Source organism: Pimephales promelas, chromosome 13 (genome assembly GCF_988280905.1).
Source record: "Pimephales promelas chromosome 13, fPimPro1.hap1.1, whole genome shotgun sequence".
NCBI classification, from domain to species: domain Eukaryota; kingdom Metazoa; phylum Chordata; class Actinopteri; order Cypriniformes; family Leuciscidae; genus Pimephales; species Pimephales promelas.
The window spans coordinates 14,077,175-14,091,515 of NC_142781.1; the positions used below are offsets into that span (position 1 = coordinate 14,077,175).

Below are 14,341 nucleotides of genomic sequence, written 5' to 3' on the forward strand. Positions count from 1 at the left end.
TAGAATATAAATATTCTTTAAAATATTAAGCGTACAGTTTTTTTAAGGGGGAAAATGGTCAGAGTCTGACTATCTAAAGCTTTTATTATTATTGCTTCACCCTGGCATTTTTTACTTATTTTTAAATATACATTATCTTGTGCACAAAATATAGTATAGTCATCCACCTTTATAGTATTCTTTTTATTTAAAGGGATACTTCAGGATTAAGCTTTGTATTAGTAGGAAACCTGTAGTATTTTCAAATTACAGTGCTTTCCACCCTCATATCCCCCTGAGACAAGAGATTCATGTATTTTTTTTTTGTCTGGAAAAATTCCTTAGATGACAGAAAACTCATCATTTTGCGAGAGGATTTTCTTGGCCAGAGGCTAAAGACTACAGTTAGTAGTAAGGACTGTCCCACATGTTTTTAACCCGCCCATAAAGGGTGGGATCTCACCATAGACAGTAAAAGAAATGGACACAGCGATCCCATTGATTTCAACGGAGAAGACTTAAGTGTCTCTAAGTCTTTATTGTGCGACAGAAAGTTGCGTAGTGATGACGCAATCGTTAGCCTATTTTTCACAAAAACGGCATCTACGGGGCCATAACGTACTGCAAGATACAAAGTAATGGAGCGCTTTATACATTGTTGTGTTTTTTTGGAAATAAATAATGGACAAATGAAGTAATAAAGTCTTTGGACGCCTCAGATGTAAAGTTGTTCGCTGTCAAAGTGACGCCAAAATGAATGGGAGTCAATGGGATGCTAACGGCAGGTGAAGTTCTGCTACATTGGCGGCTCCCACTTCCGGCTGATGGATTACCCCCTTGGATCTCACTCACAGAATGTACACATAGTGTCAGCTATCTTTTTTGGAAGCTAAGCTAGTTTTATGGACCACTAGGTTAACAGTCTTGAGTGTTTGTGGTTTGCTGTGTAATGTAATGTTGGTTGGTTAAAGCCTGTAAATCATCTACTTATCTGATCTGCTCGACTCAAAACCACAGCTATAAACACCAACACAAGATAACAAACTCACCCATTTCCTCCACTGCCGCCGTGTTGTTTTTTTAGGAGAGTGTGAATGTACTGATGTGTGCCATGACCATGTGTGTCAGTCATTATTACTATAACCCTTTTCCTATTGCCGCCGGTCATCACAGCAGTTACCGCCTTCTCTCAGAATCCCTATAGTTTCCTGTGGAGTTTCCTGTTGGCTTCTGAATTGGGCTCAATGGGGCACACAGCTGAGAAAGTGTATTAAATCATGCGAGAGGGCGCAGGGTAGGCATGCTAGACGAGGGAGGGTGAAGAAGTCATCCAGGCTGCGGATCTGGTCTCAGGCCAGCTGCTCTGATCCCACGGGAGTCTTCAGTCAGCACACACACACACACCGCCTGCTGCTGCCCGCTTGCTGGATTGCTGACACCGCCAACCTCCTGCACACGCTCGTTTATTGATCCTTACAGAATCACACTAAAAAGGACACTGGGCACAGGTTACTGTCGTCTTTTCTTCTTTCTTTAAGCATGTGACATGGAAATTGTCCAGTCAGCAGACAGTAGACAGCTGTGACCCCCAAACGCCTCACCCGGGAGGCTTTCATGAGACTGAAAACTGAAAAAAATGTATAGGATCAATACGCATACTGTATAGTATAACTTATTATTATTATATTGAACATTTAAAGCAGCAACTTAAGTTTTTCATTTGAATTAGTGGGATTTTTCTAGTGAACGTGACTTTTTGTGGACTTTTAAATTCGAACTCAATTGTCAATTTCTGTTGGATTATTGGTTTCAGACAGGATTCAGAATTGTAATTCTAACTTAAATAAGTAAAATGTAAATCAAAATTGCATGAAATTCTTCCTTCAACTGCCGTAAGTGTAGGTTTTAATGTGTTTAATTTTAAGTTTTTATACTTGTATGATCATATGGGGTATTTCCTGAAACACACAATGATATTATTAATAATCATTCTTTGAAATGCCACCCATATCATTTATTTTTAGTTTAGGTTTTTATGCTCACCAAGGATGCATTTATTATTTGATCTAAAAAAAATACAGTAACAACTGTAATATTAATATATTATAAAATAACTGTTTTGAATATGTTTTAAAATGTAATTTATTCCTGTGATCAAAGCTGTATTTTCTGCATCATTACTCCAGTCTTCACTTCAGTGTCACATGATCCTTCAGAAATCAGTCTTTATATGATGATTTGATGTGCAAGAAACATCTCTTTATATTATCAATGTTGAAAACAGTTTTTGCTGCTTAAAATTTTTTTGTGATCATTTCAACTGATGAATTTTTCAAGATTTGTTGTTGAATAGAAAGTTCAAAAGCAAAGCAAGAAAGCATACATTTGAAATAGAAATATTTTTGTAACATTGTAAAACTTTACTTTTGATCAATTCAATGCATCCTTTCTGAATAAAAGTATTAATTTCTTTAAAAAACAAAATCTTACTGACCCCTAACTTTTGAAAAGTAGTGGATATTGACTTTTTTTTTACTTTTAAATGAGAACTCGTTTATGGCGTGTATGGACCCTCATTATGTTACTGTGTTAGTGTGGGGTTATTTTGAGCCTTGTTAGTGGTATAAATTAGCGATTTCTTTTTACTTATTATATGCCCCCATATACTAGCATTATACGCTAAACAGTTTTTAGAGATACAATCCTTACATTCGATTATCATGAAAGCAAATCTCAGATAATGGTTGACTAGGTACCAATGTTTTATTAGACCAAAGGTTCATTTTGCGCCGGCGTTCTCCTTTAATATATTAGTTTTACTTTTTTTTTTTTGTTATGTTGTGTTTATTTGTATCATTCATTTGAGTACAATCATATCTAAATACAATCTAAAAGTGTCTTACAGATATGTACAATACCTAATGTGAAAAATACCTAAATATTAATAATAATTAGTGTATTGTTCCAATCATGATTAAGAACAATGCTTCGTCCTCATTTTAATCGATGGATTTCCAAAAGATTGTTCCAATAATTGTTTTAATCAATACATAAAGTAAATTCCTCTTACACTATTAGCTGTTCAGATTAAATTAAACATCCTGCAAATTGAAATTCATGCTCCTCTCCTGTTATGTTCTCCGCACATTATGCAGGACCTGCTCTGTTGACTCAGCCAGCCGGCCTGTAAACGCACACACACACATCAGGTCTGTCATCAACCGTCAGTCTCACACTCAACTCCATTTGTCAAATTCCTCTGCTCCTGATCTGCAGTCTGCCATAGCGTGTGGCCGTGTGCCGTGACCTTGGCTTTTTATAGGCTCTCTTTGGATGATAATTAGAGTGATGACAGGCTTGCTGTTTCTCACCTCCTTCACACACACACACACACACACACACACAATCTGCTGTTAAACCAGCTACCCGCTACTGTCTCTTCAGGACAAACATCAACTTCCTTTTCCTCCAAATATGCAGGAAGGGTAGTGTGTTTCTTGTAGATAGGTGTGGGACCTGTCGCTCTATTTCTGTCTCTCCTAACACCCTTAACTTTAAGCCTGTTTTAAAGCAGATTTCTGGCAGACACTGTTTTGCGTTCCATCAGACAGACACACATATACAAACTGTTTGGCTCATCCGTCTGATGATAATCAGACCTGTGAGATGCTTCTGCCTCAGATCAGTGCAGCATGAATTTCATACACAGCTTTTCAAGACTTCAATTTCACTTTTATGGCATGTGTTTCTCACTGTCCGTCTACATTAAGACACACTCAATCACACACCACTGCATGATATTTAAAGGAGTAGTTCACTTTAAAAAAAAAAAAACTTTTGCTGATAATTTACTCACCCCCATGTCATCCAAGATGTCCATGTCTTTCTTTCTTCAGTCGGAAAGAAATTAAGGTTTTTCATGAAAACATTCTAGGATTTTTCTCCATATAATGGACTTCAATGGGTACCAAACGGTTCAAGGTACAAAAGACAGTGCAAACTGTTCAAAGGGCTTTAAACGATTCCAGACAATGAATAAGGGTCTTATCAAGCGAAACGATCGCTCATTTAAAAAAATAAATAACAAAGTTTAAGTTTTATAAGCTCAAATGCTCGCCTTGCTCTGTTCTGTGACCTGCGTTCGTGACTCTCCTGTTCGAACTCGTTCATCAAAATGAACAAATCTTTTTCAGTCATTTGGTTCATTCAACGAACGAAATGAACGAATTAACTCGAGAAAAGATTCAGTCAATTTTTTTAAATGAGTGATCGTTTCGCTTGATAAGACCCTTATTCATCGTCTGGTGTCGTTTAAAGAACTTAAACTGAAACTTTGCACTGAAACTGTCTTTTGGACCTTGAACCGTTTGGTTCCCATTGAAGTCCATTATATGGAGAAAAATCCTGGAATGTTTCCATCAAAAACCTTAATTTCTATTCGACTGAAGAAAGAAAGATCTTGGATGACATGGGGGTGAGTAAATTATCAGCAAAAGTTTTTTTTAAAAAATGAACTACTCCTTTAAGTGAGAGCAACTATTGCAGAGTCTTAGCATTGTCTTCGCATTGTGGCAGAGTCTTAGCATTGACGGGAAAGCTATTCAACTGTGCTGCACTTTTGGCTACTTTTTGGTGAAGCATTTTTATTATTTGTATTAAATTCAAATTCAAGGCGTTTTGTATTTTATCAAATTTAGGGCGTATTTCGCATTTGATCAAAATAAAACTGAAATGAGTTAGTGCGATTATCGAATAACAAAGGCTGTGATTTAATTAAATAAATATAGCCATGCGCTACGTGTTCAAGAGGGAAGCGCAGCAATGTGTTCATTTAGACGCCGTTTGATTTCTATAATTTCAGCTTGTCAGTTGTTGTATGTAAACTGTGCAGTCGTAGCGAGAGCCGGAAGCTAGCGTAGGAACAACTCAGAAAGAAAGGAAACCTTGGCTTTCCACCAACGCACACACTTGATTCCTAGCGGTGGGACATTTACACCTACACAGTGTCTCACGGAGTCACATATACTGGAATTAGATTTCCGTGATGAGCAATAATCACACAATTTGTCTTCCTTTCTTTAATTTTAACAGTAAACCTTTTTTTGTGCAGCTCTCTGTTTGCCAAAGTATTACATTTGATTACATTTTAAAAGATTAGTTGCATTGATAATGCTTTATGCGTTCATCTGATGGCCACCTTTGACAATAAATTTGTATTAAATCATAAATCTGGAAAAATGAAATCACACACACATCAAAGAATTTCTGAAAGAATTAAACAATTCATATTTCATCAATACTTATCATTAATTCCAAGTATTCATGCTTTGTGTTTATTATAATGATTACAGTTTAATTAAACAGTTAAATTTCTTAGTTGATTACTCAACGGTGTTAACCATTAAAGCAGAGGGGATTTTTTTTTTTTTTTTTTTTTTAAGTTTCATAGGGCCCTATAAAGAGGGGGTTATCATATCATATTTGCTCCTTGGGTCTTGAATAGCTTAATTTATGATTGTTTTAACTGTGAACTTTTGTTGTGTCATGACGCGGTTCACTTCCAGTGTAGACGTGGTGTCAGACAGCAATTGTGTTTTTTTTTTTTTTTTCTGTTAGAGTATGTTGATATTTCCCTGTTGGTGTGGAGCTGCCATTGTTCTCTGTTGGATACGTGCTTAAATGAATGTATTGTAATTATTGTTATGGATGGAGTGTACAGTAGCTATCTTGTTCTTATTCATGCTTACTTACTAAACCACAAAAGATCACATTTTCCATTTTAACCGTCTCCTCTTATCGTCTCCCTCAAGGCTTATTCCAAAGGGTGTTTTTTTTTTCTCCCTCTGAATGTCAAATGAAATATGGATGAACAGGGCTCAGAGGGCCCCCAGAGCAAAGTTTGTGTGTGTTCATGAAAATAAGTGGAAAAAGAGGAGGCACAACAAATTCAGTTCTCTTTGTCTTCCTTTTGAGTTTAAACGTCGGACACGCCTGTCTTGCCAAGTATCCTTTCACAGTCAGTTGTAAACAATTGAAAAATAAAACTGATGCGTGTCATTGTATTGGAAGTAGAAGCAGCATACAATTCCCACATCTGTTTTGTCACACCACTGCTAATCAATTCATTTCATTTATTACACAGGAAAAATTAAAAGCAACAATTAAGTTACAATAAATTGGCCTGTGGAGCAATAAAACAATGTAGAACATTTCAACACATCTGGGCATTATTATTGACTAAACGGATACAAACGAGAAAAACATTAAATACAAAAGAACAAGACTCAAAACAATACACGATCAATCAGGTACGACTATCAAGAAGAAAGAGTTGATATGACTTTTTGAAATGTGTGATGGATTATAATGTTCGAATGTGATAGGGAATAGTTTATGGTAAATACAGAATTGTTTTTATATGGTCGTGAAACTGATCTAGTGAAGCGTAGTGGTCTCATATTGTATGCCGAAAGAAGACCTGTTTACGTAGTTCTGATAAGTCAGGGCATTTGTGCGTGTGAATGCAACGCACTACAATGATGAGACCACTCTGGAAGATTATCATTGTGTGCTCTGCTCGATATAATATAGTCATGCTATTGGTTCAGTACTGTCCTTAGTGGTAAGAGACCAGATTGGAAGACTGTAGGACATTGATGAGAACACAATGGCATGTAGGTTGGTTTCAGAAAATGAAATAGATAGATATGATCTAATCTTATTATACACATAGAGTTTCTGATTCAACTTTTTTTTGTTAATTTAGAAATGTGTTCTCGGAATGTAAGGTGTGAATCAAGTAGCACACCAAGGTATCTTAGTGACGACAAGATCTTGGTTATCAAAAGTAATAAAGTCAGTAAAAGAAATACTTTTTCTGGGTGAATGAAAATACATAAATTCTGTTTTCTTTACATTGATTGTCAGGTGGTTCTTTTTCAGCCAATCATGTAACAGGTGAAGAGCAATTGATAGTTACAGTAATTACAGTATCACCAGCATACTGTAAGCATTTTGAGTATGCCTGACCGATAAAGGATTTGGATTTTGATACCGATACAAATATTTTGGGGTTTTAAAATCCGATATATCAGCCAATATTTTTAAATATTGTTGGATTTCACACATGTAAAAGAAAAGCTAACTTTAATGCACAAGATACATTTGATACTTTTTCTCCATGTCTAAATGTTCACTCCTCGCAAGTATTTTACAATTAGGGTTGGGTATCGAGAATCGAGTATCGATTGGAACCGAGACTAACTTTTCGTTTTTCCCGGAATCGTTCAAAAGTTAAAATTTCGATTCCTAGTTTCGATATTCACAGTTTGCCGAGCGGAAGAAGAAACCGCTGAACAACACCAACGAAGAAGCGTCTACCGGAAGCGTTGGCATAACCGCGCGAGTCGAACATGAGTACCTTACGTCAGCGATCCAAAGTGTGGCTTCACTTTTCTAAAAATAACGAAATCTCGGCAAAATGCAAAATTTGTGACAAAAGGAGTATTTTTACAGAAGGAGTATTTTCCTTAAGAAAGGATTATTTCCTTCAGAAAGGCCGTTGGTTAGCAAGGTTAGCTAAACTTTTTTGACCCTGCCTCTTAAAAGAATCGGAATCGAGGATCATTAGGAACCGGAATCGAAACAAGGAATCAGAATCGTTCAAATTCAAACGATACCCAACCCTGTTTACAATGCAGGAACTGTAACTACTAGAGATAGGCTAGTTATAAATACAGTAATCATTACTTTATTTCGGCAGAAAAAGTTCATTGTTGTTTCCAAGCTCATTAATGTTAACGTTAGCGGTCTTCCACTGAGGATAGTGGCATTAGCTAGCTTTGTGGTTAGCTAGTCTATGATGAGCCATAATTTAACAATAGATAACATCGTACTGCAAATTGTAAAACATACATTTTCAATATAACAGACCAAGGAGAGATGATTGAAGGGTGTTTCGTCCGTTTTTATTTAATTTTTTAAATATTCATTTATCGGCCATTATAACTACTGATGCCGATATTTTGGTAAATGCCTAATATCGGCCGGCCGGTATATCGGTCTGGCTCTATATGTTTTATGGGACGCATGGAGAGGTAACAAATGTAAAGTGATGGTGGGAAAATCTGAGTAGTTCAACCACTTGAACTCATTCCTTTAGGCTCGTAGTGTCTGTTCCCTGTTGCACTGTTTCCCCGGCAGGTTGAAACAAGACAGCGACACCTCCCACGCTCTTTCTCATCCTTATCTATCCCTCGCTCCTTTCATTCAGCCTCCGAGCGTCTCTCCACGATCTTCTTCAACAACCCTCCGAGATCTCGCACATTAATCACCCCCGTCACACCATCACGCTCAACCCCACATTCCCTCGTGAGAGACGCATGTGAAGGTGATTTGTGTTGCCCTTCTGACGTGCACAGTGGTTACAAACATCCACAATCTTTACCGTCAGTCGAGCATGACATCACTGAATTCATTGTCAGTCATGAAAAAACTGTACATGGCTTTTATCGGTAGTTTTAACTGGCGCTCAGCCGTCCAGACAAGGTTATATTTCTCTGCAGAAAGGTCAGCATATTCACCGGTCACTTAATCCCACAAAGCCTTGCGTTTATTAAATATTTGAGCACATTAGATTATGCTGTCCGCTAGCTACTAATACTAGCATTGTTCTCTCAGTGCCCCTTTTTTTTTTTTTTTTTTTTTACAATGTTTCAAACCAAAACTGCAGAAGGTTTCAGAGCAGAAAATGGTTGCAGATTGCTCGTTTTCTGTGATGATTTCACAAAATTGCCGTTCGAAATCGAGTTAAACATGGGAAAGTCAGTGGTGGAGATGGCTGGGATATACTGGGGGGACCCTATAGTTGGAGACATTTTTTTTAAACCGTAGATGCAGAAAAATAAATTTATGTATGCGTGACATGGAGGCTATTTTGTGGATTAAAAAATGGAAATTATTTTGAACTGGAAATCCATCTCCTCTTGAATTTCCTTCTGAAATCTGAAATCATTCTAATATGCTGATCAAGAAACATAATAATCATAAACTGATAATTATAGTATGTTGAAAACAGTTTTTTGTGGAAACTGGTGATTCTCTTTTTCAGAATTAATTGATGAACAGAAAGTTGGATTTTTAAGTATTGGTATATTTCCATGTTTTGCGGTTTGACTCGTGCAGTGTTCTGTGGGCGACTGTTTCGTGTAGGCCTGTAACTTATGAAGCCGTTATGAAGCATTTTTCTTTCTGTGGAGTCAGTCTCTTATTACCATGGTAACATCATGTCTTTTGCTGAGCATTGAGTATTTATTTTCTGTGGAAATAAATAATTACTAGTCTGGTGAGACAGTGTTTGGGTTATTTCTTTTGATATCGATGGGTTAAACCGTTTAAACGCGTCACATTTTTGCATGTTTGTGTCATGCCAGAGCGAATGGCTTCAGATCAGCCTTCAGTCTATAGACTGAGAAAGCTTGTTCTCCTTAATATGCAGTAAATGTGTTGCTGGCTTCAGCCATGTGATGTTTTGAAAGCTTATTTTCATGTGCGCGAGGGAAAGAAAGCTTGGCGTTCTGCTTTGCATCTGGCTCGTCCCATCGTGACATGTGGTGGGTGGCGTCTGGTGTCTGTATTAGTGTCCTGAACAATCCTCTCTAATGACCCGACACTGACCTCTCTGAAACTTCAGCCCATTTCCTCAAACACGCGCAGCTGCTGCTGTTTCTATCCTCTTTACCGCATGTACAGCACCACCTAGTGAATTTCTCATTGATGCACACAGTTTGTCTTTTAGGTTTGTCACGTACAAAGTGTTTCTTTAACTATATTGCCAATTTCACCCTCTAAATTACTAGTTTAATTTGTTCACAGACAATGTCCTACAAGGTTTATTTATACATTCATTAAAGGTCTTTTTAACCAATGTCATTTCCACCACATCTCAAATCACCATTCATTTAGTGGTTTATTTTATTATAAGGTGACAAACGTTACTACATGAATGTACTAACAGTAAATTAGGCATAATTAAAACTAACCCTACCTACAACTCTAAAGGCTACTAAGTACATGTAGTTAATTAGTATTGCTAAGGACTTAAAGGGATACTCCACTTTTTTTGGAAATAGGCTCATTTTACAACTCCCCCAGAGTTAAACAGTTGAGTTTTACCGTTTTCGAATCCATTTAGGCGATTTTCTGATGTTTAGAAGAATATCGGTAACCAGACAGTTTCTGGTCTCACTGACTTCCATTGTATATTTTTCAAGTCAATAAGTCAATGAGACCAGAAACTGTCTGGTTACCGATATTCTTCTAAATATCAGAAAATCGGCTGAATGGATTCGAAAACGGTAAAACTCGAACTCTGGTAAAACTGTTTAACTCTGGGGGAGTTGTAAAATGAGCCTATTTCCAAAAAAAAGGGAGTATCACTTTAAGCACAATGTATAACTACGTCACCTTAAATTATAGTGTAACCCTAGAATTTTATGGATCCTAAATATAGCCTACTCAGTTAAAGAAATAGTTCAACCCAAAACTGAAAATGTATTTACTCTCTCTCATGCCATTCCAAACCTTTGTGACTTGAAGAAGAAGAAAAATGTCTGCAGTGGAAGTCAAAACTGTTATGTTTATGGTATGGTTACCAACATTCTTCAAAATAACTTTTTTTGTCTTTCACAAAAGAAAGGAACGACATGCCGAGTAAATGATGACTGAATTGTCACTGTTGGGTGAACTATCCCCCTTAAGTGATAATTTTACTCTGGGGGTGCAGTGCTGGTTGTTGTGGAAATGACGTCTCAAATTAATATAATAATTTTTACACAGTAAACATCGAAGTAGTTTTGATTTTTTGTTATATTCTTTGTTTCGAAGGTCAAAGTTTTTTAAATGTGTAATTATTAATTAAATTATTTGCAAATTAACACTTGAAAAATAACCAGAAAATGAGCAAAGTCATGGTCAAAAGTTTTCAAAATAGTTTTGTGACCTTAAAATGAAAAAAAAAAAAAAAAAAACCTTGTTAACATTTGTAAAAGTCAACCCCATACTGTATTTAAAAAAAAAAATCGGATAAAACATGTTCTTGAGGTAATGTGTCTTCTCTTTCTCTCTCTTTCTTTTTCTTTATCCTTCTTTCAGGTTTTGTTGAGGATTTGGAGTGAATACAGCCGATCGAGTGCAGGGGAGGACACGGCAGAGCCATCACCATGTGCATTTGACAAATACACGGTAATTGAATTCGGTCTTTGTTTGTGTTCTGTTCCAGTATATAAACTGTTGTTTGGCAAAGAAAGCATTTGTGCTGCTGTTATAGGTGTGTTTGTGTGTGAAGGGTGAATTAGAGCTGTGCTTAGGATTAGTCTGCAGTTTGGCAGTGCCGTAAAGCCGAACAAACTCTCGGCAACACCTGTTACTTACAAAATCCTAAATCACAGACACGCACATACTAATGGCTTCGTAGCACCTGTTCACTCTGAAACATTGGGTATGTCATTGTCCCATTACGGTCTGAACACCTGCTTATTTTGTTTCACGTGTAGCCAAATGGTGACTGGTGTTTTGATAGTGAGGCCAGCAGTTGTAGTGTTTATCAGCGTCTCTGAGCACTTGTTGTTTGGAAGCGGTGTACGGTTACATTGCTTCACAAGAACATTAGATTAACAACACACGCACAACCTCACAATGTTGAGGTCAGATGAGGTCTCTTTAGTAGTTCATGTTTAATCATTCTAGTGTGACGTAAATCAACAGCTCTTTTTATATTTGGTTGTTAGAACATAAATTGATTTTGATTGGAACTAAAAGCAGCAAAAAATAGGCTTATAGTTGGGGCTGGTTTGAAAATATAGATTATGCTATTTTAAAGGCTCCTAATTTTGTTTTGAAAGTCTGCTACAACAGGTTTACTTGCATCAAATGTCAAACAACACTTTCTTTTTTTTCATAATAAATAGTTCATCACCACATTTTACAAAGATTCTCAAGCGACTCGTCCGAAGATTCAGTCTCTCTAAATCCTCCTTTCTGTACGTTCACACCGCCACCGGCGAGAGCGTCAAAGTGGCCGGAAGTCATTCATTTTCATTGAGAGCCGGCGGCGAGCTCCGGCGAGAGCGGCGCGGCGCGTTTCAGACGGCGAGAGCGGCGAGCAGAGTTGAAATCAGTTCAACTTTATGGTAATAAGCAATGACGCGGTTTGGCGGCAAACGGCGGCAACCAATCGGAATGTAGAAGTGCTCCGTTTGAGAGAATCTCAGAGAACGCAGTCCTGTAAACTTTGGTAAACTTAGGCAAGATTTTCGTGCTAGAACACTTTTTTTAGCGAGAATGCAAATTATAATAGCACTTAACCATGAACACACAAGCCACACCACACACGTATGGCTTTTAATTTGTTTATTTCGTTAGCAAACATGTCACTATAATTTTAAAGTTTTTTCCATCGATCAATTTTCTGCAAAAATAACGACTGACATGCTTGTTTGCTTTGTGGCCCCTTTAAATACCGTTTTTTCCCCCCACGCATTTGATCTACGTCAGAGAATCAGAGCATCCACGAATCTTTCCACGGCGTCGTTAACAGAGCGGCAAGAGCGAATTTTGCCGCTGGCGGCGGTGTGAACGTACAGTTTCCGTGTCTTACTCTGCTCTGATTGGTGGGATGGCCCGGTGTGTTATGATTGATCTACCGCGTAGTCCTAATGTAAACAAAACGCACATTACCGTAACTGAACTTCAGCTCCGGAGGCTTCCTCAGAGATTGCACACACTGTAAATACCATAACGGTGGCGTCAGTTTTACCATCAATACTAGCACTAATTCGAGAGTGTTAGAGGTCTGTATCCCAGGATCAGTCCACATGATCTTTCCACTCATGCCTCATCACAAAGGTTCAAACTAAACTGACAATTACAAAGTCCAATGAAATGAATAAATGTAAATGTAAATGAATTGCTTGAAATATAAATGGGATTCCGTTCAAAAAATGTTACAGTTAAGTTCAACATGTGCAACGCAAGTCTGTCATATAGGCTAAATGAAATTATAATGAGAACATTATTATTGTGTGCTTGGGACATGGCTTTTAATGGTAAGACTTTTGTTTTTGTGACAGGCTCAAGAATTCTATAAAAATTTGGATTTAGATTTATCAACCAATATATCGCTTATCAGCTTTCAAATAGAAAGAATTATCGGTTATCGGTATCGGCCAAAATGTTAATATCGGTGCATCACTAGTTCAAACATCATCACTACTCTTCCCATGGGGCATTGTGTTAGCCCTCTGGGGTCTGAGGTGTTTTCTGGGCCCTGTTTTTACTGTATTTTTAATCAAATAAATGTAGTCTTGGTGGACAAGATTTCTTTCAAAAACACCAAAAATCTTACTGACCCCACATTTTTAATTGTAGTGTAAATGGTATTTTAATGAAATAATACAATTACTGCATATATTAATTTAAAATTGTTATTGCATAAATCATAATAAAGTCAGTATAATAAAAACACTTTACTGTCTTATATTGTATTGTTAATTGGAACCCATTTCTGCTGCAAAACCAGAATCCAGTAGAAAATGCTGCCAAGGAGAAAGTATAGATTCCTTCCAAAAAGATAATTTAGGAGGAAAAAGAGCATTTTCCAGAAGTACATTACTGCCTGCCCTGTCTCGGTTGTTACAAAAACAAATGTTGGATGAGTGTGATGCTGATGAATGATACAATGGAACTTTCTGGCATAAATGAGAAACGTTATGTTTGGTGATAATGAAAAACTATACATCAACACAATCTTATCCAAGCACTGAGAGTATTATAGTTTTGGGTAGGTTTATGGAGCCTGTGGAACTGAGTGGCTTTTTATGCAATATATTATGCTTGCAGTTTTATGAATCGTTAAGTCACAATCCAGGCCTTAACTTGCATGTTTGTGTGTGCAGGGGGCCATACAGGCGTGCTGATGAGGATGACGATGGTGAGTGAGCTCTTGCCGTAGTGTCTGATGCTTTGGTAATAATGGACATCCCCAATGGCCAGCCCAGCATCTCCACCTTCACGACCCCGGCCTCAGAGGTCAGCTCACACTCAATGAAACGCATAACATTTACCTGCTTTACCTTGCATGTTTTATATGTAATCTAATGAGAAAACTATTTTTTTGGCTCATTTGTATATCTTTCATCATCTCTCTTTCCCTTATCCCTCCAGAGGAGCAGCAGTTCAGAGTCCCTCAGTGAGAAGGGCCCATCTGAGCTCAAGAGCTTTGACGCGGTGGTCTTTGACGTGTTGAAGGTCACGCCAGAGGAATATGCTGTAAGTCAAACTCGTCTCACTTTTCATTCTCCCAGAT

General features: G+C 37.4%; 1 protein-coding gene across 2 annotated transcripts in view; it reads left to right on the top strand.

The window, feature by feature from the left end:
- The window catches only part of ralgps2 (Ral GEF with PH domain and SH3 binding motif 2), a 126,559-nt gene that overhangs the window by 24,172 nt on the left and 88,046 nt on the right, over positions 1–14,341 (top strand). For both annotated transcript variants that reach the window (XM_039693518.2, XM_039693519.2), the window contains exons 2-4: positions 11,131–11,220; positions 13,932–14,064; positions 14,200–14,304. In XM_039693518.2, the coding sequence (XP_039549452.1) occupies positions 14,008–14,064; positions 14,200–14,304 (162 nt within the window). In that variant the 5' untranslated portion in view covers positions 11,131–11,220; positions 13,932–14,007. The remainder of the gene's footprint in view (positions 1–11,130; positions 11,221–13,931; positions 14,065–14,199; positions 14,305–14,341) is intronic.